At 42.0% G+C, this 25,155-nt stretch overlaps 1 protein-coding gene across 3 annotated transcripts; it reads left to right on the forward strand.

Moving 5' to 3' along the window:
* Nucleotides 1-808: 808 nt before the first annotated feature.
* ntn5 (netrin 5) lies at nt 809-24,961 on the forward strand. 3 transcript variants are annotated; one of them, XM_014998691.2, is made up of 8 exons: nt 809-935; nt 2,740-2,813; nt 12,195-13,663; nt 15,487-15,675; nt 18,522-18,671; nt 21,106-21,156; nt 22,365-22,445; nt 23,832-24,961. In XM_014998691.2, the coding sequence occupies exons 3-8, from the start codon at nt 12,205-12,207 to the stop codon at nt 24,392-24,394; spliced, it is 2,493 nt and encodes an 830-aa protein (XP_014854177.2). In that variant the 5' UTR covers nt 809-935; nt 2,740-2,813; nt 12,195-12,204; the 3' UTR covers nt 24,395-24,961. The 3 variants fall into 3 exon arrangements, with proteins under 3 accessions (XP_014854177.2, XP_087872322.1, XP_014854176.2); XM_088016196.1 differs by lacking the exon at nt 2,740-2,813 and having other exon boundaries at nt 809-937; XM_014998690.2 differs by lacking the exons at nt 809-935; nt 2,740-2,813 and adding an exon at nt 5,743-6,415.
* The last annotated feature ends 194 nt before the right edge of the window (nt 24,962-25,155 follow it).

Below are 25,155 nucleotides of genomic sequence, written 5' to 3' on the forward strand. Positions count from 1 at the left end.
AGATATGAAAGTAAAATATGAATCAATCGGAGCTTTCCCAAAAGTATAAATTAAGGAGACCTAATCTGATAGGACAACTGAGTCATGTTGAAGCTAAAATAATTAGAGATTTTTTTTTTTCACTGTCAGATGACTGAAGCAGAGAGAGAAACTCACCTGTTTACTTCATGAGTGAGATGGTGGACATCCTGGCCTCGATAGACCACCATCATCATCATCACCCTCCTCCCTCCGCCTGTATGCATGCAGCTGCGTGGCCACCCTGACTCCTGATGTGGCCTCTCGGCCCAGATACCCCTTCATAGACCACCGGGGGCGAGCGCTGCGGTCTTTAACGTCTGCTGCGGTTCCTCCACGGCCGATCCATCCACTTCCTGCTTCGCATTATGTCCGGGCTGCAGGGGTTAAATCTGATAAGGACATGCCTGTTGTTTGCAGATGTTTCACAGACTCCCAGCTGAGCGGCTCCGGCTCTCGCTTCCTGCCCCGGGTCCGGGACGACCTCCTTCACATTCAGCTGGAGCCTTTCCTCTTCCATCAGGACCGGACACGCTCTGTCAGTGCCAAATTTCAATGCTTTATCATTTCAGTTCCTGCACAGATAAAAAAAGAAAAAGAAATGTACATTCTACTATCCTCCCTGCAGATTTACATCACTTGCTACCTGGAAGCTGTTTCCCTCTCTTAGAAGGACCCAGAGAAAAAAGCCTGCGCTTTTACAACCGGGAGGTCAGTCAGTGTTTGGGAAGACGGTCATCCTTAAAAAATCCATGCGATGCAAAACACATTTGGTTTTGCTTTCAGGTGGAGGTCAGCAGATGGGGACGATCATGCGTGCGAGAGCTGTGACAGACCCGGAGAGGCGGCCGAAGGCAGCAGTGCTTATTTCATCCACGAGAGGGCGCAGAGGAGCAACAGAGAGCGCGGACTAAATGGTGTAAGTGTCCTGGGTTTCCCCCTGGGTCGCAGTGTGCAGGTCATGTGAACAGCAGACGATGACCGAGATGTCGTTTTATTGCAGAGCTGCTCAGAGAAGCAACTCTGGGTCCAATCACGTTTCTTCCAGAGCGAGATGACGAGACGGCAGGACTTGATTCCGCGAAGAACAATAATTGAATCATGAAATAATCCTGGCATCTGGAAGATGTCTGTCTGGCAATTCTGCTACAATTTAATAAAAGCAAAAGATGTCAGTGTGTGGAGCAGGATTTATGACCGCTCTAGGATTATTTGCATGCATCTGAGCTGTGCAGCTGTGTAATTCACCTTGTTTAGATAATTGTTCGCTCGAATATTTCTGAGTGAAAGGAAGCATAAAGCATTTGGAGATAAAGAAAACAGATAAGGCCCGTTTGCAAAATGAGACGTAGATGCAGAAACTCATATATTATGAAAATATATTACAGGCTTTTGCAGCTGCTTTGTATTGAATCGGGTCCAATCTGATCACAATCTTTAAAATGTCTGCGAGGTTACTGATGTGCTGATCTCTCATTGTGTGAGTGTGTGTGTGTGCGCCACAGAATAATAGTTCATTATGACAACTATGAGAGTGTGAGAACAAAAAAGGCACTACTTTAAAGATGCCTAAGCTCACATTTTAATGCACAACTAAAATTATGATTCAGTTTCCATGACTTTAAGCATCTCGGCTACTCAAGATGTGCATCTGGTGTGGGCATTAGAGGTACTTAGTCCTTCCGACTAGCTTAATATGTTATCAATATGCAGAGAGCGAAGGCCTGACACTTGAAATGTAATGTGCTACCAAAAATTGCGTCTAGGCAATCATTTGGGATTGCGATTTTGCAAACACTCGTGGTGATTACCATATGTTCAGCTCTAGCAGAGACAGATGGGAAGATGGATGGAAATGAGAACAAGGGAAGAGTGGAAGAAAACATGTTGGCTGCAAAAGATTTGAGTGAGAGGTTCCCATTCCAGTAGGATAACGGCTCTGAACAAACGGGTAGAGACGCAGCAGAATTATTCAGATCAATATATGTAGGAATAGTCCAGTCAAAGTTTAAACTTAAATCTTATTCAGAATGTGTGACAAGAGTTTAAAAGTGGTGTTTTTGTTTGTGTTGATAAGAAGAGCATGGAAGCTACCAGCAGGTCCTCCAACACCGTTGCCGTGGACACGCTAGGAACAAAGTTCGGCTCCATAAGTCCTGACAAGCTGTTATCTGGCTGAATGGCTGAAGCAGTGGCTCAGGGGAGCCGTAACTTTTCTATCTTCCCCTCGCAGCCAGCTGTACTGCAACATCATCTAACCTGTAGTACTTGTACAATAACACAACCCATTCTCTGTTGCTCTCTTACTTAATTTTTGGTACGTTATTTTTTCTTTCTTCTGCTAAATGGATGAACAAGATGCGATAGGAAATAATGGGAAAACCAGGGAGGAGTTTGATGATCCATGAGCTGCATTTTTTTTTTTTTTTTTTTTATCCACCAGGACATCCCACACGGGGAAATATTTGACAGCGTGTAACCATGTCAACATAAGCAGAAGCTGCGGCCCAGCTTTAAATCCTGTCTCTCTGAGCTTTGACTGTGATGAAAATCAGTTTTCTTTGCGAGTCTTCCTCCCCCTGCAGATCAACAGCCTGCTCTTCATCTCCAACTGTCAACACTCACCAAAGACACAAAGCGAAGAAAACTCTGGAGAAACAAAACATTGTGTTTGGACTCATGACAGACAGGGATAATTTTCCACTCTGCTCTCTGTGCCAGGTTGGATTTGTGCAGCCAGAGGCGCTCAGCCACGAGCTTCCTGGAGACATCTCCCTCGTACGGTAAACTAAAAGGTGAAATTATGTCTAGAAAATAGCGCTTTTTAAAATTTTTTCTGGCAGTATGTGGATCCACCTGCAGTGATAAACATGGATGGATTGATTTGGACATAATGTGAACAATTTGATTTCAAAAGATCTAGCAGATTCCATATGGGGAATGATCTTGATTGAGTTCACTTCACTGACCTTATTTATTTCACTCGCATTTTACTCTTCACTTGCACTGAAACTACTTTTATTTCTTATTTTATGCCAGATTCATAAGTACATGCAATGAATACTACCTTAGTATTTAGGTTATTAGATTAAAAATAAAGGTGTAAATACAAAAAGAGATTCATCAGCGTACAGCACTTTGTGAAACTTTTACAAAACGTTTTAGCAGAACACAAACCTCACCCCGTATCATGTTGAACTGTGTAAAGCTCTTCGTGTTGACGAAAAGCATTACCGCATCATGATGCATTTACATCCTATTTGGAAAAAAAGAGAAATTATTAGGGAAATATGTTCAGATTTTCAGAGATCCACTACTTTATTTGTAGCTTGAAGTTTTAAAATAAAACATCTAAGTTTTATAAGAACAGAAAAGAATGACTACATCTTATTCCATAGATTGTTGGTATTTTTGGGAAATTATGTTCAAAAATGTTTGCGGTTTGTGATGTAAAGATACAAAAAAAAGTTTCAAAAAAGTTGTATTTCTTGCCATGCTTTTGTCATTACCCAGATATCACGTGAACACGGAGAGAAGCGACTAAAAACATGCTCAACCGGTTAGAGTTTTTTGAGCCCCTGTCGAGGGAAGACGGAGCCACCTGCTGCTCCGGAGCCGCATGTTTTACACCACCGCTATATCACATAAAACATCACATAAAATGGTTACTATGTGACAAAGCGTGACACAGTTGCAGGGTGAAGGGTGACCCTTAGGAGGCTATATAGATTCTAGGAATTTCAAGCTGCTCTTGAGGGCCCCCTGCTGGTTTAGGAAGGGTTAGCAGCGGCGTGGATTGCTTGTTTCTCAGGCCGGTTCAGGACCTCGACTACACAGTCCGTAGGAGTTGACTTATCTTATGTTTGGATGAAAGAATTCAGTTCATCAAACCTCCGACCAACAGAGCGCCGTTCCTGCTCCGCGTTAAGAAATCCCGTTCTGTCACAGAGGTTTATTGCTGTGTTTTATGACTACATCGCGCTGGTACTTTGTTTATTATTACTTTTTGGTCTCTTAGCACCTCAGAGCCTCCGGGTGTGAAGTTTGGCAGCGCGAAGCACCTGTCAGCAGCAGCCACCTCAAAGAATCTGATTAAAGCGGTTAAACAATACCTTACATCATTTTTACGGAGGCCTTCTGTTATCAATTAGCGTGTGCTTTATTAAAACCTTTATCAAACCGTGCCAATCCACCTCCACCATCACCGCCAGCCACCTCACGTCTCTTGTGTCTCTGTATTTATGTTGCCAAAGTGCATTATTGACGCAAAAACGTGCTATTTCACCCCTCAATTTAGTTTATTGCTCTTGTTCCTGGTCCAAACATTTCTTAAGTGCACTGTAAGCACACACACACACACACACACACACGGCACACCTGGGGAAACATTCCCCGAGGGAAGCCATCAATCAGTTTTATGTCCTTCTCTGGGAAAGTTTCCTCCTCTCCAATCAAGCCCCCCTGCCCCCACGCTTCAATTCCTCTTCTTATATTTCCATCTGTATCAGTTTTGCTTCACATCTGAGAACCATCCAGGCCAGCCAATTAGCTTCAAACATTTTCTTTTTCTCTTGTTTTGCCTCTCTGGAGGATAATTGGAGCAAAGCGGAGGGCGAGACGTCAGCTCGGTCAGTGCTTCGAGTTTCCTGTGTGTCCCGAATTTGCCCGCCAGGTGCTAATAAAGAGGATGTGTTTGGTGTAAAATAAAATTGCATAACAAGCAATGAAACGTAGAGCCCAGCTTTTATTTTTATTTTTTTTATTTTTTCTTCATTTTTTAAAAGGGAAAAGCTGCCAGGGGAGGAAAATAAAACCTTTTTTTTTCACGCTGATCAAAAATGTTCAAGGTGATTTTTTGTTTCACCACATCCCAAAATGACGGGGAGTGGGGAAAGCTATAAAAACATAAACCCTGAGAGTTCAACACAAAGATACCAGAATAATAGCAGCATTTGTGTTGAATTGGCACTTTTACTGTACTAATATAACAAACTTAATAGACGCATTCTGATATTTACACAATGCAACCCCTCGCAGAAGCGTTCACATCTCATGTTCTCATGTTACAACCACAAGCTTCCATGTAGTTTATTGGGATTTTATGTGACAGACCAGCAGAGCGCTTTGAAGTGGAAGGAACTGACAGACGCTTTTCAGCAGTTTCTACCGTAAAAATCTGCAAGGTGTGGCATGCATCTGTATTTGTATTAGGGGCAGCTGAATAAAAGGGGCTAAATATACAAAAAAAGAATGCACTACATTCTGTTTTATGCATAAACTTCTCAATAATTACATTGATTTTGTGTTTTGTTACAGAGCACCTTATTTACTTTAGTGTATTTGTTTCTTCTTAACAGTAGCATTATTGTTGCCTTATATGTTTTAGTCTGTTTGTATGCATGACACAAATATGTGTGTTTCTATATGTGTGCATATATACTTTAAGGAACAATGACTACTAAAAGAATCAGAAGAAAATGTAATAAAACTCAAGGAGGACTTTTGCAATACGCTGTAGGATTGTTTGATTTGGAGAAAAGAAAATTCTGAAGTTGATTCAGATAAATTTAGAAAGAAGAAACAGTCACAGAGAGGTAGAAGGTCTTTGATAAATTAATATAGGAAAAAATATTCCCACTCTCAACAATAAATAGGCAAAAATATGTGGAACGTAAGGCAGATACTTGCAAATGCAAATGTTTAAAGTTTACTAATAAAATCTTGGATAGTAGCTTACATTTATTTTATGTTAAGTTTTTGTGACTATTAAAAAAAATCTAGTTTATTCGCAAATGTTGAACATTTCTCCACAGAAAAGTTCTTTATCGACAATGACTGCGTCTGCTGCGTTGAGGCATTTTTTTAATTTATTTTTATTTATTTAATAAACTCTATCGTTAACTGCTTTATTGCAAAACGCAACTCAGAAAACAGCTTTGCAGGAAACGTGAATTTCAGGGGGGGGGATGCCTGCAGCATGTGTGTGTTGTTCCACAACGTCCAGAGCAAAATTCAAACGCCTTCCGCACATATTCAGATCCGAGTTCAGATTTATGGACGTTTGGTCCTGCGTGTGCGCCAGTTTGAGGCGCGGCGTTTCGAGGTGGAGACTCTTGGCTCAGTCGGTGTAAGGAGAGACACCTCCCAGCTTATCCCGTTAATTTCCAACTGCTCTCCTCCTCTTCCTCTTCCTTCTCCCTCCCCCCCCCCCTATAGACACACACACACACACACACGCGGCGTGTTGCCCCCCTCTCCTCTCCTCGGTGTGCGCTCCTCTTCTGTAAAGTGCGCACACTTTACTGCGCCGCTCTCGGTGATCAGGAGGCGCCGCGGGAGCAGAGGGAGAAGGAAGAATTTAAAAAAAAAAGAAAAAAAAAAAGCTGGGACGCACATGGTGAGCTTCTCGGTCCGGCTTCTCGGACCCTTTTTCACTTGAAAATGTGATGGATTTGAAATGTTTGTCTGCGTCTTTCTCTGCTGGAGCGACTCGGCGCAAAAGGAGCGCATGTGCGGCGAGACTTTAGGAAAAAATGAAGGGAAATGAGACGCGAACTGTTTTCCGTATGTTGCTCTTAAAGTTTGTGGTCGGTTATGATAATCTTGTGGCTTTTTTTGATTATTCTAAATGATGTAACTTAGAAAATTCGTAGCCTTATTTTCCACAAATGTTCTTGAATTATTACTATAATTGTTATACAAGCAATAATAGTAATTATTAATATTATATTAATATTTTTTTAATTTCGCTCATTCTAAAAAAATGTATAATTTATTTATATATATATATATATATATATATATATATATATAAGAATGAAAGATACCTAATTAGGCTACATGCATGCAAGTCATCATCTTAACTAAATTGACCGTTGCCTTTTACTTGTTTTCTTTTAAATGTATTTTTTTTTAAAAAGTTTTAGATGTATTACATTTATTTTTTTATATAATTATTCATTACTGCAAGATGAAAATAAAATAAAAATAATTACATCTAATAAGCCTCGTTGGCCCCGGTCTTTTTCGGTTAATTGCCCATAATTCGTCCAACAAATTCTGAAAAAACAAAAACCAAAGCAAAACACGTGATTTCAGCTGTTTGATCAACCTGACCCAGCCCCGCTGAGCAAATATTATCCTTTCCATTCGCGATAAAGCTAATTGGCTGCAGCCAATTTCTGCTCAACAAGCGCAATTAGCCGGAGTTTTCCCGGGGCTTCACTCTCAGCGCCTGCCAAAGTAATCCTGACTCAATATGATGAACATCAGCTTCTGACGAACCGCGGTCGGTCCCGGGTTTGAGCGCGCGCTCCCTCCAAGTGGCTGCAGGCTGTTTTCTCATTAGCATCCGTCCTCGTTTCCACGAGAAACTCAAACTTTACAATGTTTGTACTGCGCTGGAATGTAAATGCGCAAAAAACAAAGCCATCCACCCAGTTTTGTTTTTCTTTTCCTTCTTTTTCTTCCCTTTACATGAAACACATTTCCGTCTATGAATTAGCAGCTCTTTGGCTGTTTTTTTTTTTTTGTTTTTTCAAATTCTCAACAACAGCCTCAGAAACCCTGCAGGCGTCTCTGATTTTAATTACCAACCTGCCAATTTCAGCGACACAAAATTACAACCCGAGAGATTTTATTTATTGTTTAATTATTCGCCCACAAGTTGTCTTTGGCTCAGCTGCCACGTGGAAATCAGAATGATTTCATCTCCATCTGTTTCTCAGTCTCATCATGTGGAGCTGGAGGCCCGTGGAGCCTCCCTGCCAACTTGTGTGCGGCTGTAAAGAAGAACAGAGGAGGAAGGGGAGAGAGGAGGAGTGGGGGGGGGGAGAGATTTGCAGGGAAAGTTGTCTTTAAATATCAACATGTGTTTTTTTAGTCAAAAAAAAAAAGTAAAGAAAGCAAAGCTCTGGCGTGGGTCAGTGCAGTCAGTGGTATGATGGCCAAGTAGCGCACGCCATGTGAAGTTGGAGGAGGGCCCCAAGTTGCACCAAGTGGTGGTTTGAGTCTTTTAGGCCACAAGCAGATACAATCTGCTCTAAAATTAGGTCACTACACCTAAAACCAGGAATCTGCTCCGTGTGGAAGTCGGAATGCGCTTTGGGAATACGCGGACGAGCGCGCTCGGCCGTCGTCTCCTCGCCCCAGAGGTCCAGTGTTGGATTTCTGACCCCGGCTGAGAACAATTGCGAAATTAACAAAAGGTGTCAGTGTGGGAACATGGGCCAACAGGTGCAGCTTCAAGCGCAACGCGAGAGACGGCAAGCCTAAATAACCGATCATATTTATCCGCGAAAGGCTCCCCCAGTCTTGGGAGTGGAGCTGCAACGTAAGAACCCTGCTTTGGAAATCTTCTGCCTCGTTAAACCGAGCTCATTTAGATCGTTTAGTCCGTAGAAATCCAAAACGTGGAAGGAGAGCAGCTTGAGTTGGCTTCGGCGTGAACGGAGAGGGCTGCTGCTGCTGCTGCTCCTGCTGTCCATGACGAGGAATGTTAAAATGTGTTAGACCGGCCAAATCCAGCTCATCTGCTGAGCAGAACATGAGTCACGCACGGCAGGCCCGCTGCTCCCAAGTGTGGACAGGTCTTCATCGGTTTAGCAGGTAAAAAGGCACAGAATGCCACACACCAGCTTGGCCCGGTGTAGAGGGAACATCTGACACCAAGAGGATGAGAGTAAAACTGGAGTTACAGATCTTAACTTTTGAGTTGAGATCTGCCCTTCTGTCTAAGCTTCATTTATTTTACAAGGCTTGTCTCCGATAGTCCAACGCATACTTACAGAAATGATCCCGGACAGATTAGATCAGGGCCTTCTAGCAGAAGGCTGACCCTCAACACACAGGCGGCGCGAGCACGACGGCTTTCATCGAAGCATATTAGACCGGCTCAGTCAAAGTCCGGACCTGCTCCCAAATGACTTGGAAACTTGAGTGGAGGTTATTGTTTCCCACTGGAGCTGTGGGAGGATTCCTTAGAGAACGGCAAAGATTTCAGTCTCTAGATGTCCAAAACCGATAGAGACACACAGCAAAAGACCTGTAGGTATAAATGTAATGATTCAAAACATTAGAAAAACAAAATCAATCAGATCAGTGCATCATTTTCCTGACACTTTGGAATTAGTTTGTGGTTATAATGCGAGAAAATGTAAAAAAAAATAAATAAATCCAAGGTTCATTAATGCTTTTGCAAAACGCTGAATACAGTGAATTAACAGCATTCATTCATTTGCATTGCTGTGCCGTCTCTGCATCTACTTAGATTTGTTGTTGCTAATCCCAGAATAATTTTAAAATAATAGTAAATTTGAAAAAGTTTTGACCAAAAAAAGGAGAAAAGAACAAATCGAACTATCCTCATGTTTCACACATTTCTGCTTCACGAGCAGCAAAAAGAACATTCAGTAACCGACGAGGACTCCAGATCCGTCGCCCTCCTTCGCTCGCATCTGTCGGGCCGCGCCGTAAACAAGCCCCCAGGTTGTCAGCAAGTATTTTTCCGGCCCCCTCGCTGGCCAAGCATAGCTGCCTCCACAGATCACCCGCCGGAGATGCGGTTGATCTCATCACTCCACTATTTGACTGTTTGAGCTTTCTGCGAGACGTATCACTGCCGGCCGGGACACTTCAAAACTCTCCGTTTCATGGGCAGCGTGATAAGTGTCCATGCTTGTGTCTCAGGAAGACGTCTTAGTGTTTTATGTCCTATTTTGAACTGATGAGATTTTTTGCCTAAATGGCATTTCAGTAGTGAATGCTCTGTGTATGTCCAGAATCAGATGGATTATGTTAGATGATGTAGTTTTGGGAGAGGAGAAAATCTGGATCAAGCCCTTGTTGTGGTCGTTTAAAATGACAAACGGGGCTCTTATCTCGTATCTTCACTCTCACTGAATCCTTCAACCTTTTCCCTACATTCATTCCCCTCTATGCCGCCTTCCTCGTTTTTTTTTTTGTTTTTTTTTTATGCGTCCGTGGTACAAACACCAAATAATACCAGAGAACTAATTAATCAACCAACAACTTATAAGTCCAGCTTCTTATCGGTGCGTTCATGTTCCCCCGGGGCATGTCTCGACACGCCAGGAATGGCTAGCTGAGGCATCCTGGACGTCAGGAATGTGGCTCTTTGGGACCGGGGTCACAGTCAGACCTCTCATCGCCGCATGTTTCCTGCACAATCTGCAGCACAAAACTTTACTCCTCTCCCAGATTTAGCTGGCCGCCGCCTTCGGGAGGTGAGGGGCGCAGGAGTTTGGAGGGCACAGACCCCTCGGAGCTGTGTGGTCTCCCAGGAAAGCCTCGGATTTCGGTCGTTTGCTAATTGAGCGGGATGACGAGGCCAGAGAGGCTCTCTGCCTCTCCCCCCCCCTTCCCCCATCCCCAACCCCGTTCTCTCCTACAGGTTTGGTTTATGCTGCCCTGCTGACTTTGCTGTCAGTGTCAAATGCTTGTTAGGACGCCATCAATCTCACAGCAGTTAAGAATATTCCCAGAACAGAACGAAGGGGGCAGGTGACAGGAGAGAGACGAGGAGGCAAATGGCAAAGAGTCTGGAAAGAAAATGCACAAGGCAGGAAGATATATTATGTAAAATAGAGAGTTTGGAAAGTATTTACACTGTTTTTTTTTTTATTTTATTTTCTGTGATTTACCTGCAGAAAATAATATATTATTATAAGATAAGAGGAAAACAACACAGTTTAATTAAAAAAAATATCGGCACTTTGACACTGATTTCTTCTTGGAGTTTGAAGACATTTCTCCCCCCAATTTAAATATTTTTCTTCTCCCTGCTAAATTCCCACAGCACTACGTAGGCACTACCATGCATCTCCTTAGAGATGATGTGTTCAGGATGATGAACAGTGTTGGGTTTTGTTAGTTCAGATTTTATTTACATTTTGTTCTCAGCTGATTACCTTTTTCTTCCATAAAAGAGGAGGAGTGAGGCGTCTTTCTTTCGACCTGTGGAAAACTGCAAATGGGAATGTATTTATTTATTGAAGCTGTTATTGTTCTTGCCACTCTTAATCCCATTTTTAATATCAAGTAGCTTTTTTCCTGTGTAAATAAAGGCTAAATAAAATGATTCGACTTGATAATTGACATTTAGGTGAGGGCAAATTCTCCCACAGGAGTTATGGACTGTTGCAGCTCCTCCAGGTTTACCACGGGACCATAGACTGAATAGATCTCTGTGAGATGTTCAAAGATGGTTTGCTTTATAACTTTTTCCGCTTCTCTGACCTCGGTGTGGACAGAACAGCTGGATTTATTCTGAGATTAGATCACACGCAGGTCGACTCTGCTGGTGACTTGGAAGGCAACTGATTGAACTGGGTTTTATTTACGAGCATCAGAGTGAAAGGGGTCGATGGAAAAAAATGGAATGGTTTATTTTTTTAAAAATCCATTGGTTTTGTGAGTGTATTATCACCAAATGTGGAAAAGTGAAGCAGACAGATTGTTTGCTTTGTCCGTTTTGGCTCCGTCATCAAATCTCGACAGAAGAGTAATTTACAGCTATCAGCCGTTGTAAGCAATAGGAAGGGATTTGTTCACACTCTGGATAGACACAGGTCCGTGTTTGTTTTCCACCACGGAAGTAGCAAAAGCAGGGCTCAAGTCAAACGCGTCTTTCAGTCCATAAATCACTTCCAGCCAACCCAGGAACAAATCTCTGGCTCCTCTTCCTCCCTCCCTTTCTTCAGTTTTTCCTCCGTTTTCTCATGTGCTCTGCTCTGCACCGTGACAGCGCCCGCTGCTCACGCTCGGGCCTCTCCGAGCCTGCAGAGCCAACCAAGGGTAAAACGGTTTGAAAAGAGAGCAATAAATGTGATGGATGTGGGCCAGCGCAGGGTTTAGCTCCAGCTGTCGGGCATGTTTTTTGTCATTACAGACAAGATTATGGGTTTGAAGCGGTGGCGACACCACTGTGATGATCGAGGTCACGTTTTTATGTGATGAGTTCTTAACCGGGATCCGCAGAAAGCACGTAAGGTGCGAGTGGCGGCAGCATGTGTTTTCAATGAAGACACAGGTGGTCGTCTATCTTAGATTTCGTTCTCATGCTTCACATGCCAACGTAAATCAATCAGATTGTCTCTCTCTTCTTCCACAATGCTCATGAATTTCCTTTAAAAAATGTTCTCTTTCTTCTCCCTCAGGCTCGATGACATGATGGTCCGACCCTCTTCCCTTCCCCCCTCCATCTCTCTCATTCCTGTTCTCCTCCGACTCCTCCTCCTCCCTCCGTCTCTCGTCTCCTCTTCCTTCTCCAACGCCCCGCTGAGCTGGACCTCGCCTCACGAGCCCTGCTACCACCCAGATGGCCGTCCTCGACACTGCCTGTCGGAGTTCATCAATGCCGCTTACGGGGTCCAAGTCAACGTCACCCACTCCCTGCACGGGCCCGACAACAACCCCAACATCACCACCCTAACGGACCTGCACAACCCGCACAACCTGACCTGCTGGAGGGCCCGGGCTGGAGCCGACTCCGGCGATTGGGTCTTCACCTTACCTCTGGGCCGCCGCTTTGAGATCACCTACATCAGCTTGCAGTTCTGCAGCCAAGGGCAGCCGTCTGACCCCATATCCATCTCCATCCTTAAATCCATGGACCACGGGCGTAGCTGGCGGCCGATGCAGCACTACTCCAGCAACTGTCTGGAGGACTTCAAGCAACCCTCTCTGACCATCGCCCAAACGAGACACCAAGAGACTGAGCCGCTCTGTTCGGACCCCCGGCCCCTGCAGAGGCAGCGGGGCAGCACAGTCCTCGCCTTCTCCACTCTGGACGGTCGCCCGTCTTCTCCTGATTTCGATTACAGCCCCACCCTCCAGGACTGGGTCACGGCCACGGACATCCGGGTTGTCTTCCACAGAACTTCCAACAATGTGAAGGCTACGGATAAAATAGAAGAGACCCAGTGGCGTGACGGCCTCCATGACGCCAAACGAACTGGGATCCTGAAGTGGAGGTCGGACACAAAGAGCGACACTGGAGATCAGGTGGACAAATTAAGAGACAATACACTGGCTTTTTTTGACAGGGACAAAAGAAAAAACTCAGAGTTAAGTAGGGGGAATAAGGAGGAGCGGATAGACAAGCAGCGTCGGAAGGACCACCGCAAAGGTTCTGGCCATGGCCAAGATGGCCACAACGTGACCAGCAAGGAAGGGGAAGACACTTTTGGCACCACCGACTTACTCGCTTCGCCAAAGAAAGGTGGCAAGGCCAGAAAGCGAAATCGCAACAGGGACAACAACTTCTGGGTGCCTTGCTCAAACGGAGACTGCACGTGGACGGTGGAAGGGCGGAGCAGGACGAACGGCGGCCGGGAACTGAGGAAGAGGAGGAACAACAACCCCAACACTAAACAGAACTTAAGGACTTCCCAGCCCTCTGGCCTGATCCTTCCTGTCCGAGCTCCTCTGGCCATTTCCGACCTGCAAGTCGGCGGGAGGTGCAAATGTAACGGGCACGCTTCCAGGTGTCGCCGTGACGACGCAGGCCAGGCAGTATGTGTGTGCGAGCATCACACGGCGGGCCCCGACTGTGACATGTGTGAGGATTTCTATGTTGATAGACCGTGGCATCGCGCTACACCCACTCACCCAAACCCCTGCGTTGGTGAGTCTTGCTAAATGAAGGCATGCATTAAAACACAGCAGGCTAATGGAACCAGATGGTAATGCTGACCACACAGAAACTCTGTTCTTGCTTTTTGATTGTTTCAGGATTGTTTTTTTTTTTTCCCTAACATCTGTTTTCCAGACTGGTGGTGAAGAAACCATTTAGAAAACCTTCCATTTAGATCATTTTGTTGTTAGAGACACATGAGAAATTGTTTTAGCCCGTTTAAAACATTAAAAAAATACACAGTTTTAGTATTATTTTAAGTGAGAAATTCTATTGAAACACAAATTAATTTTTTTCTTTGTTTAAATGATTGCAGTCAGTACCTCTATTATAACTGTTCTTTTCTTCAAATGTGAAAAGAAAATTATTTTTCCAGACTATTGTCACTATTTATGAATACAGATGAGACCAGATGTTTACAAACACTGCATCAAAAGACAATCTTTTTTACTCTCTCTGCTTGACATTAAATCAGACTAAATGCTTCCTGTTTTAAGTTAGTTAGAATTTCCAAAATTATTCTTGGTATTTGACAGAACTACATTTTAGTCTGTATGACTCACTCCAAAGTTTTTGGGTCCCTTTCCAGATGTCTTCCACAAATAGTTTGGAGGAATCTTGTCCCATTCTTGCTGACAGAACTACCAGGAGTGAGTCAGCTGCAAGGTTGTCTTGCTCAAACTCCGCCTAGAAATTATCTATGAGACAGACATCAGAATTGACCACTCAAAAACATTGAACTTCTTGTTCTTTAGCCATTTCATTGTACTTTATAGGAAGACACATTTACTCTCAAGATTTCAACATAATGGTTTGAAATGCACCACCCCCTCCTACAGCTGAGTAACCACATAACTTGATTTTGAATCCTCAAGGATAGTTTTCTTAAGCTTTTTCCCTTCAAATGTAACAAGGATAACTATAATCAGACTGTACCATTTTACTTTCTCACACCACATGACATGTTTTAAAAATGAAGGTTTTTGTCCCCTGGTCATATTGGTAAACTGTTACCTGTCTCCCTTATGTTGTTTTGGGGGTTTTGGCTTCTTCCTGACTGAGTGGCCGTTCAGCTCATATCAGAAATGGCCTCCTTTCACTGCAGCTAATGACACTGTCAGCTTCAGTCAGCATCGTCACTGGGTCTTTGCTCTGAGGTTGAAGTGCTTAGAGGAATTTCTCCAAAGACTTTTGTTTAAAAACTGTTATTTTTGACCATTCCTTTCATGTTGGGAAGGGTTAAGTTAAGCTCAAGCTCAACCAAATTGGTTAGAGTGTCTGTGAACATCAAATTCTTGGTTCAGACTCTGTTGAATTTAAATCTGGACTCTAAAACATGAACACATTTTAAACCATGTCATTCCAGCTCTGCTGTGTATTTAGACTTTTTTTTCCTTCTGGAAGATTAACTCTGCCTGTCCTCAAGACTTTTGCATCCCAAAATGTTTTTTTTTTTTCCAGATTGTTTTTCCCACAGTTGTCACTATGGTCTGCTCGTGGTTCAGGTTCATTGTTAAATTATTACTCATTTGAATTTGTTTATCATATAAAATCTTAGAAAAATAAATTGAAGATTTTAGTTGTCTATCCAATTACAACTGATGTGTCAAAACGGAAAATATAAATTTGTAAACATGACGTCTACTGCGGTTGTAGTGCTCTTGGGGGCCCCCTGGTGGTGCGGAGACATTAGCTCACCGCTTAGTTGGCCACCGTTCGGCTTTGCGCAGCTATCACGCTATGGAGCATAAAGCACGTTTTGATTGTTTCATTATATAATGTCAATACTGCTCTTTATTTTCGCTTTTGTCCAGCCTGTGAGTGTAATGGCCACTCCAACAAATGCCGCTTCAGCATGGAGGTGTTCCAGCAGTCGGGCAGGAAGAGCGGAGGCGTGTGCCTGAAGTGTCGCCACCACACGGCCGGGCGCCACTGCCAGTACTGCCAGAACGGCTTCACCCGCGACACCAGCAAGCCGCTGGACCACCGCAAGGCCTGCCAACGTCGGTCACTGTTCAGGTTTCTGTGATAACGCTCTGTGTGAAGGGGGAGGTGGGGGCAAAAGAGGGCAGAAAGGCCAGGAAGCTGTTCGTGACGTAAACGAGACCAACATACGTCATTTGAGAACTTCATCCATATTTGATTTGACCTATAACTACGGAAGACCATTAGGGCCACTGGGAAAAAAAAAAATAATAATAATAAAAAATTCTGACTTTAATCTCAGAATTCTGAGAAAAAAGTCAGAATTTTTTTTTTCAGTGGCCCTAATCCTCTTCCGTATATAACAACTGAAGCTCAATTTAAATAAATCTTATAAGGTGTAAAAGGAAAAAAAAACAATATGGTTTTGCAATAGCGGACAGGCTTAATTAAATCCTGCAGATTTTGATCAAAGTTATCAAACTTTTTGAATTGGAGGAATTTACAGTTATGCCCAAAATTATGTAGACAAATAGGAAATTTCTGTTTAAAATAACCTTTTAATTTTACATGCATGTTTCTTCAGATTCATCTGATTTAGCCAAAAACCCTCAAATCTGAATTAAAAATGATTAGACAGTGATAAGAATTAAGGTGATGACGAAGAGACCTTCAAAACTCAGAGATAAATCATCAAAATACAAGTGTCAAGTTACATTTTGTAACTTGACACTTAGAACTTTAAATGATCTCTCTGTTAAGAGATATGTTTCTCGTTTCCTATCAGAAGCATAAATGAAAACAATTTAAAATCTGAAATTAAAAATTCCTGCAGCTCCTTAAATGTTGCTTTGCTTCTCTTTGCTGCCTCCCTGATAAACGTTCTTCGTGTCTTTACATTACTTTTGCAGAAACATCTGGTTAAATGTTCATGAGCAACGTTTTGACTGCTTGCCTGTGAATGATTTAGAACCCATCTCCTGACTGATACCATTTAGACAATGAGATCCATCCTGCTGCTTTGGAAGCCCTTTGGATCATGACATTTGTTGTTGTAGCAATAATACTACTTGGGAGCATTATTGCTGCCAAAGAGCTGAGGAATGTGGAGACTTCTTGTTTCCACTCAATGCTCTCTGTTGCACTGCGTCGCTGCTTCTGCTTACATGGTCGGGATTGTGTTAGCAATGTAGACACAAAAAGCTTCCCGCTGAGCCTTAACACCTGTATCCTCATTGCTAGCACTGGTTGGCAAATGCCACGACTGCTGACCTTTGACCGGTCACAACTGACTGTGACACCTTGGCGCGCTCACATGGCGCCTCGACCAGCAGCCTGACATATCCAACGTTAATAGTTCCTCTAGTCTTGACAAGAAAGGGTTAAATAAGCTCATATTTCACCATTTTTTGTTCAGACCAGCAAATTGACATTATGCCTCGGCATTGCCTAATTGAAGCTTTACATCACTGCCATTCTGGAGCAACTGGGGACATTATTCTTTATTTTCTCCAGTCAGGCTGTTAGGAACCATTACAAGTTTCTGTGTAAACAACACTCGAGTGTGCTGAAGTGCAGCTTCCTTTTTTTTCCCCCGTCTGTCCTCTCTCATTTAGTCGCGTGATTGAAACGTTAAATAATAAAAAAAAGCTTTCCTATGTAAACTGGGTGGTAATAACTGTGCTGCTTCACAGCCCTTCCTAAAGGAAACGTATGACTTAGGGCACAACATTTGTCTTCATTTAGACGAAGGTTGTTCATCCTCTCAGAAAAGCGCCGGAGCGGTACGGATACCGTGTCAGGATTTGTTATTTTCTTGTTACCCTTCAAGGAGGAATTTGTCTTTGTTAGCCGTCGAGACGGCTACAAAATAGATTCGCCGGTCTCCCGGGGACGTGCTTTGTCTCACTCAAGGACGCACGTTTAGGACAGATGCCTGCTGTCGTTTGGGATTAAACCACTGACTAGTTGTCCACTTTGGGACGGGTTCTGTCTGTCTTTGCCTTTCTAAAAACCTTTATGAATTGCTTTTACTTTGTCACTCCACGGAGATATGCCGGGAGATGCTATTTTTTATCCATTTTTCAGCCAATTGTTCTGGCGTAATAATTCAATTAATTTGGTTTGTTTTTCCTGCTTCTATTAGTGCAAATAAGAGCAAATGTTGTTTCAAGCCATAGCCCAGTTAGAGATTCTCACATTGATCATTACAGCTGTAATGTGCTTTGATACAGTTTTTTTTAACCCATAAATTTAAGAAGAAAAAAAACCTGAATAATATTTAAACACTTACTATGCAAAATTGTAACAATTTTTGCTGTCCTGATTGTTGTAATATAACAAAATATCATTAGGACTTAAATATAACACTTACACAAATTGCTTAAATTAACTTAATTTACTTAACAATTAATGTTAAACTCATCTTGCATGGTCAGCTTGTAAATGCTGTGTTAATGAAACTGATGTTTTTTCATGCTTCCCTTTTTCAAGTGCAGCACTTGGTAAGCTTGGTGACGGTTCATTTTAAGCTCATTTTAGTGTGTTTTCAAGTCAAATATATGCTTTTCAATGACAAACTTAATGTTGCTAATTGAGGTAAAAAGTACATCTTGATTTTAATTGCGTAAGAAATTAAGCTAATTTTCAACTGATGAATTCCTGTCAAAAAAATAAAAAAAAGACTTGTTGCTTCCCAGCATTATGGACCTTGTAGTTTTGTTGCCATTTAAAACAAAACTACTGCCATTTTAACTGCAAATGACAATATGAACAAATACACTTTCTCCCCTCGAAAACAAACTAAACATAAAGTGATAGAGGAAACGTTGAATAAATGAAGAAACATGATGGTTTTTTTTGTTTGTTTTGTTTGTTTTAATTCCTGAAACCAAGACTTTTGGTGTTTTGTTATTTCCTAACCCAGCATGCCAGTGCCATCCTCTGGGAGCTGTGGGCCGCTGGTGCAACCAAACGTCGGGTCAGTGTCTGTGTCGAGAAGGAGTGACCGGCCTCAGGTGCAACCGCTGCGCCCCAGGATACAAGCAGGGCAAGTCCCCGCTGCGGCCCTGCATACGTGAGTCTGAATGAACGAAAGAAAGATCCGGTAACACAGAACGGAGTCGTGCGAATGCAAACTTTTTCTAAGATTTAACTGTGTCAAGAATTGCTATGAAATTCATAATATTCTGTGGGGTTTTTGGTGAATTTCTTTCCTCATGGATGTAGCTTTTGCTCTTGAGTTGTTATTATGTTCATGTATTAAAAGTGTTTTTTTTTAATAATCAGTTCTTTGTTCTTTGCCAAGTCAAATTAAGAACTGTTTTTACTAAACTGGCCCTGTCTTGTTTTTAATAACTTGCTATTTACTTAACAAAGAGACATCTTTCATTTTCCCTTTTTTTTTTCTAAATGGTTGAAGCTGTTATATAAAGCTTATTCAGTATTTTATTAAATATCAAGAGGAGTGATTGTTTTTCAGGTAATCATTCCTCAAATTATGCAATAATTCATGCATTATGACATTGCCTATAACTTTCGCTAATTAACTCATTTGAAAAATATTTTAATAAACTCTTGCCTAATTCCAGCAGCCTACTTTTGCCAATTTTACAGAAGAAGAACCTGAAGCTAATTACTTTTCTTTTTTTTTTTTTTACTTAACACACCCTCTGTGGTTTTTAATAGATTCATGTCTATTTGATGTACAGACATCTTTATTTTTTTTCCATTAGCTTTATTTGCTTATGGTTTACTGTCTTAAACCCTAATTTAATCTCTTAATCCTTCAACCAAATGAGAGGCTGGTGAAGGAGAGCAACTTGCACCCAAGTTCACTCAGCCCAGTCTTTCGCAGCGTCTCCCTCTCGTCGTCCCCGGAGACGGTTTCCACGGCAGCGTTAAACATGAGCCGAGCAATACAAGGAAACCTCATCTCACGCTGATCTCTGATCAAACGGATCGCTGCTGCTCCCCTCTCTGCCTGCGCAGCAGCAAAAATCAGCCTGCGGTGATAATCCGCACGCACAGCCCCAGCTAATCACTCGAGTGCCAACAACTACACAGGCAGCGCTGCTCTGTGAGCCCCAATCAGGTGACGCTGTGAGCCCGAAGCAGGGACCGCCACACCTGTTTCACGGCTCAAACGCCCACCATGACACCCCCAGACCCATAACTCTTCCCAGTGAAAGCAGTGAGTGAAAGAAAACCTTGTTTGTTTTTACTGCCAGACCATCGCAGGCTATATATAGCATCCCTCCGTCCCCACTGCCGCCTCCAGCACCTTAACTCATCTCCAATGAGGCGAAGCTCCAAGCTGGCTGCTGCCAGACACTTTTATTTGCTTGGTATTTATGCTATTTTCTCCTACAAAAGCAACACAATTACTTTTAGCAGCCTGCTAGCTGGCACAGTTAGACTTGTTAATTAATAAATAATACAGCTCTGGGGAAAAATTAAGAGCCCACTGCACTGAACGCCACTGAAAACCTCCTGGTTTTTCCACCCAAGACTGATTCCTGAACTCTTCCTGAGTTAAAACATTAGTATTGTTGTTTCTAAATGAATATCAACTTGTTTTCTTTGCATTATCTTTTCCCATATTTTGACCGTTTCTCATTTTCAGCAAATAAATACTAAATTTTTGCTTTGAACTTTAACATGTTGTCAGTAGTTCATAGAATAAAATAACAATGTTCATTTTACTCAAACACAAACCTATAAAAAGTAAAATGAGAGAAATGGATCATTTTAAGTGGTCTCTTTATTTTTTCCAGAGATATGTTTTTTTTTTACTAATTTAGTCAACCATATTATTATTATTGCTAAAATATTTGATTTGTGAGACTTCAACTAACTTTAAGATAAACTAACTTTAAAAAAAGAAGACGTATCGCTTTAAAAAACTGTGGATGTTGTATTCACAAAGGAAGTTTAAATAAACGTTCTCCTTTGCATACAGCGCACTGACCACCCTATAACAATGGGAGGATCAGACACACACCGTGTCCAGTTTACGCCTGCGTCTGCTCCGGGTCGGGTGTCGCTGTGTCAAAGACACGACACACAGAAAGTAATTCATTTGTGAAGCCGTCATACATGGGCTATTTTACAAGAAGTCTGTGTAATGTATAAGCAGGCCACAAGTTATTAATTTTCACTCCTGAATTTGACACACACACACACACACACACACACTAAAAGAGCAGCTGACTTTACTAGCCTCTGTTTAATGTTTCGGCTAAAGCTGTACAAGGAGTTGAAAGCCTTACCTTACTGAATTACTGAAAGTAACATTCACATCTGTGTTTGTCTGAGCAAGCCTCGCAGGCTGCGCTTCCAGGCTGTAAAAGGACCACACACCCCTTTTGCTTATCTTTTGCGAAGGCATGCCTGTGCACCACGAGGCATTCGAGCTCAACGCCTATAAAACACGACTGCAGCAGAACTGACGGCCCTCGCAGGTGAAGTTTGTCTGCGTCTGACACCTGATGGTGTGTTTCTGCTCGCAGGCATTCAGGAGGTCGCGCCAACCCCTGTGTACCAACCTCAGTACAGCATCAGTGAGTAACTTACCAAAAAATCTTTAATCTGTTTGTATAAACACACGATTTCTTTTTGTAGTGCTTTTTAAAGTACTATGAAATCTGTTCACTGCGGCATATATTGTGACTTTTATGGCTGTTACGGATATGTTTGTCTTGAACCTCATCCAGTTTGAAAATAGGAAGCCTCTCGATAAAAATAAAATTCAAACTCCTGCCTTGTCGCTTTAATTTTTACAGTCTCATGTGTACATTTTAACCAGAGCTAATTTCTTTTCCCTTCCTGTTATTTTTTTCTTCAGACTTTTCCTACTTTTTCACCCATTTGCAGTTTATGTACCTTATCACAATATCGTGTAACTCTTAAAGAGTTTAAGAGCCTCCTTATGTCTGATCTGGTTCACTTGTCAGAGCTAAAATTAGTGTGTTTTCAGAAAAGTCCAGAGAAATGTTGGTCAAAGCCAGTTTAAAAAGAACGCCTGACTTCAAAGCAAATTACAAATAAGTATTTGTAATTTTACAATTTTTATTTTTATTTTTACAAAATCGTTCATTACACACAAACGACAGTCTTAAATAACATTTCTCATACAAACTGTTCAACTTCTCCAGGTTAAATACTTACATTTCCAGTTGAAATTTTTCCTTATATTTTATTTTATAAGGCAGACAAAAGTTATATTTCTGTCTCTATAAACACATTATAAGTAGCACTTATTTGCACTTTAATACTTTTGAAATAAATTCAGACAGTCATAGCTGGCCGGTCAAACCTACTTTGATAAAGCATGATGAACACATCTGTAGTTTTATTATATAGATTAACTTAAAAAACAAACAAAGATTCTTGCATGAAACAGTTTAGTACAGAATAAGATGAAATAAGGATACATGAGCTTTCAGCATGAATTTCCAGTACAAAGGTTTTAGTCTCGCGTGTCGACAGATATCAGATCTGTTCTCAGGCGTCTCTATTGCCTAGCGGATCGGCCCTCGAAACGCTTTCGGCTGCTTTACGCCGCGCTGAAGTAGGGAACCGGTCCCTCCTAGTGGCAGCTTGGAGAAATCCCCAGCTGCTGCCGCTGCCGAGATGATCAGATCCAGCGACGACACGTGGAAGGAGTCGTACTGCAATTACACTAAAAGACGCGTGTTGATGTGTGTGCTGAGGAATGATGCGGCCTCTCACCTCGCTGCATTTTTCTCTGTCTTCCTTTTTCCTGCAGCGGAGGAGTGTGTGTCTTACTGCCAGCCCTCTGAGGTCAAAGTCAGGATGAACCTGGAGACGTATTGTCTCAAGGACTACGGTTGGTTTCAAGTTATTTATTTTAAAAAATTAGTGAAGATCCTAGATTTGAGAATTTTAATGTATCTTATCATAAATTTGAGGTATGATTAATTACACTACACAATAAGTAGGTCTTATTAATTAAACACACTGCAAAACTGCTAGGTAAAACACAAATTTGTATATTTTTTTGTTATTTTTAATCACTTGTTTTAGCACAGAACTCAGGAAACTTAGACAAATTTACAACCCAAAAATTTTAGAAATAATTGAAAAACTGTAGTGGGAAATTTATTTACCTTTTTACAAATTTCTTCTTTTTTTTACTTTTTCATCTCATTTTAATGTTTCAGCCCACTGAATAAATTTATATATATATAAACTGTTTTTGACGTCGCTTACTAAGGGAATAAATCTGTCCAAATTAATCGGGCCTTTAGTGAAAAAGTAGTTGCCTGTAACCATAACATGTTTGCACAACCCACAGAACCAACAATTGCTCTGACGAATCATAAATTAACAGTTTTTAAACACAGTTTATATACATAATTCAGTTTCACACCCCGGCCTGAATAGTAGAGTCGTGAAATCACTTAAACAGAACCAGTCTGGCAACATTAAAAGTTTAAAAAAAAGCAACACATCATGTGATTTGAAGGAATTTGAAGAGCTGGGGGAAAGAAAAGCAATTAACATCTAAGGATTTGAGAATGAAGAATGAAGTGAGCCAAAGCAGAAACCATCATGCTCAAATGGAAAATCGTAAAACGGTGGTGAATTTTCCAAGGAGAGGCTGGCTGACCAAAATTACTCAACAGGAACATCAACAACAACTCATCCAGGACGCAACAGAAAGACATTTTAAAATGTTTCACCAAGTGAAACGTTTTTAAAAATGTACATCCTACTACGCCTGCGATAAAAGTATAACAACATAACACTGGAGGTCAGATAATGATGGTTGTAGTTTGATGAAGTGGGACGGCTTTGCTGCTTCTGGACTTCTTTTGAAGGATGGAACCTTGAGTTCTGCAAGAAGATACAAAAAAAAAAAAAAAAAATCCGACCATCACTTAAAAAGTCTTGCGTCTGACATGCAGCAGAGCGATCGTCCAAATCTCACCAGTAGGTTCTCTGATCGGCTCCAAAAACATTCATGAAAGAAACGGGGTGGTCTAGTCAAAGTTGGGAATTAAATCCAATTGAAATTCTGGATGTTTTACGGGGCACCTTTCAGTGTTGCTGAATTAAAATAGTCCTATAAGGAAAAGAAGGTCAAATCTCTGTAAACCAGTGTAAAAAGATCACATACACCTGTCACTCGCTGCTGTATTTACTCAGATTATCTTAGCGTAATCCCTTCAGAATGTAAAGGACGACATTACAGTGTTTTTCTCTTTGTCAGTGCTGAAGGTGCAGGTGAGAGGGATGGAGCGTTCAGGACCCTGGTGGCAGTTCTCCATCGCTGTACAAACCGTCTTCCGGACCGGCTCTAGCTCCCGCATCCGGAGGGGCTCCCAGTCCCTCTGGGTTCCCGACCGCGACCTCGGCTGCGGCTGCCCCGCCCTCCACGTGGGCCGGACGTTCCTCCTCATCGGCGCGGAGGAAGGGGAGCGGAGTTTGGCTCCGGAAGAGAGTCGCCTGGTGGCGGACCGCTCCACGCTGGCCCTCCAGTGGCGGGAACACTGGAGCCCCAAGCTCAGGGGCTTCCGGGGGCAGGACAAGAAGGGCCGCTGCCCCCAAAAACCCCCAAACGCCCACCGGCCCCGGAGCAGGGAGCACGCAAAGACACGCTCTGCATACATCCCCCCTCACCTGCTGACTGAGAAGGACGCCAGCGTTCATTTTGACAAAACTGTGAACTCGGATGAGGCTCAGAGCAGCGCAGAGAGAAGCGTCGCACCCACAGAGACGGCGCCCGTTTCTTCCACCGTCGCTCTGGTGTGTTCGACTCCAAATCCTGAGTAAAATAAAAAAAATTACAACTACAAAAAAAAATATATATATATATATTTAAAGACAGGTGTTCTTGTCATGTTGAAGGTTTTAGTAGAGAGTTTGGATTTCTTTGTCCATTTTGAGGGAAAAAAATCCATCTTCACACATGAGAAACATCTGGATTAGCTTTTAGCTGCTGCTGCGTGAATTTACAGGAGAAAATTACAAAAGTTAATCGATGACAAAAGTATCTCACCAGGAAAAATGGTGCTATAAAATATTTGTTTTTTTAACCCATTAAAAAAAATAAGCACTGAAAAGTCATGCTGTATATTTTCTTGTATTTTCACTGTTTATAACCAGAATGTTTTATTTATTTCCGAAAGAGAAAAACTTAAGGCATAAAATAGGAGAATTTCTTCACAGTGTTTCATATTAGAAGACTTTTAGTCAAACAGGCTGAAAAATAATCTGGGTCAAACTGTTTGCAATATGACGTAATGCTTTTTATAATGTAAAAAAAAAAAAATCTTAAAATTTCATTTGAATGAATAAAAAAAAAAGTTAAATAATAAAACATCTGCTATGAACTAAAAATTGTAGATTTGTCCATGATTTCATTTTGCTTAGAGCAAAAATCGCTCAGGCCTGCAGTCACAGCTGCAGCAGAGCAAACAGACTTTATCCTCGGTTTCCGTACTCAACAAACACATTCACCAAACCAGCTCCGGCTTTCTACGCTAATCCTCCCGCAGATCCGAAAAACATCCGTCTGACTTGTCGATGTGACT

The sequence above is a fragment of the Poecilia mexicana genome, unplaced genomic scaffold (genome assembly GCF_051168715.1).
Source record: "Poecilia mexicana isolate PSO_F unplaced genomic scaffold, ASM5116871v1 scaffold_18, whole genome shotgun sequence".
In the NCBI taxonomy this organism is placed as follows: domain Eukaryota; kingdom Metazoa; phylum Chordata; class Actinopteri; order Cyprinodontiformes; family Poeciliidae; genus Poecilia; species Poecilia mexicana.

Coding starts and splice junctions, on each gene's coding strand:
- ntn5 (XM_088016196.1), top strand. Junction 13,664..15,486: donor TCACCCAAACCCCTGCGTTG/GTGAGTCTTGCT, acceptor GCTTTTGTCCAG/CCTGTGAGTGTAATGGCCAC. Junction 15,676..18,521: donor CCACCGCAAGGCCTGCCAAC/GTCGGTCACTGT, acceptor TTCCTAACCCAG/CATGCCAGTGCCATCCTCTG.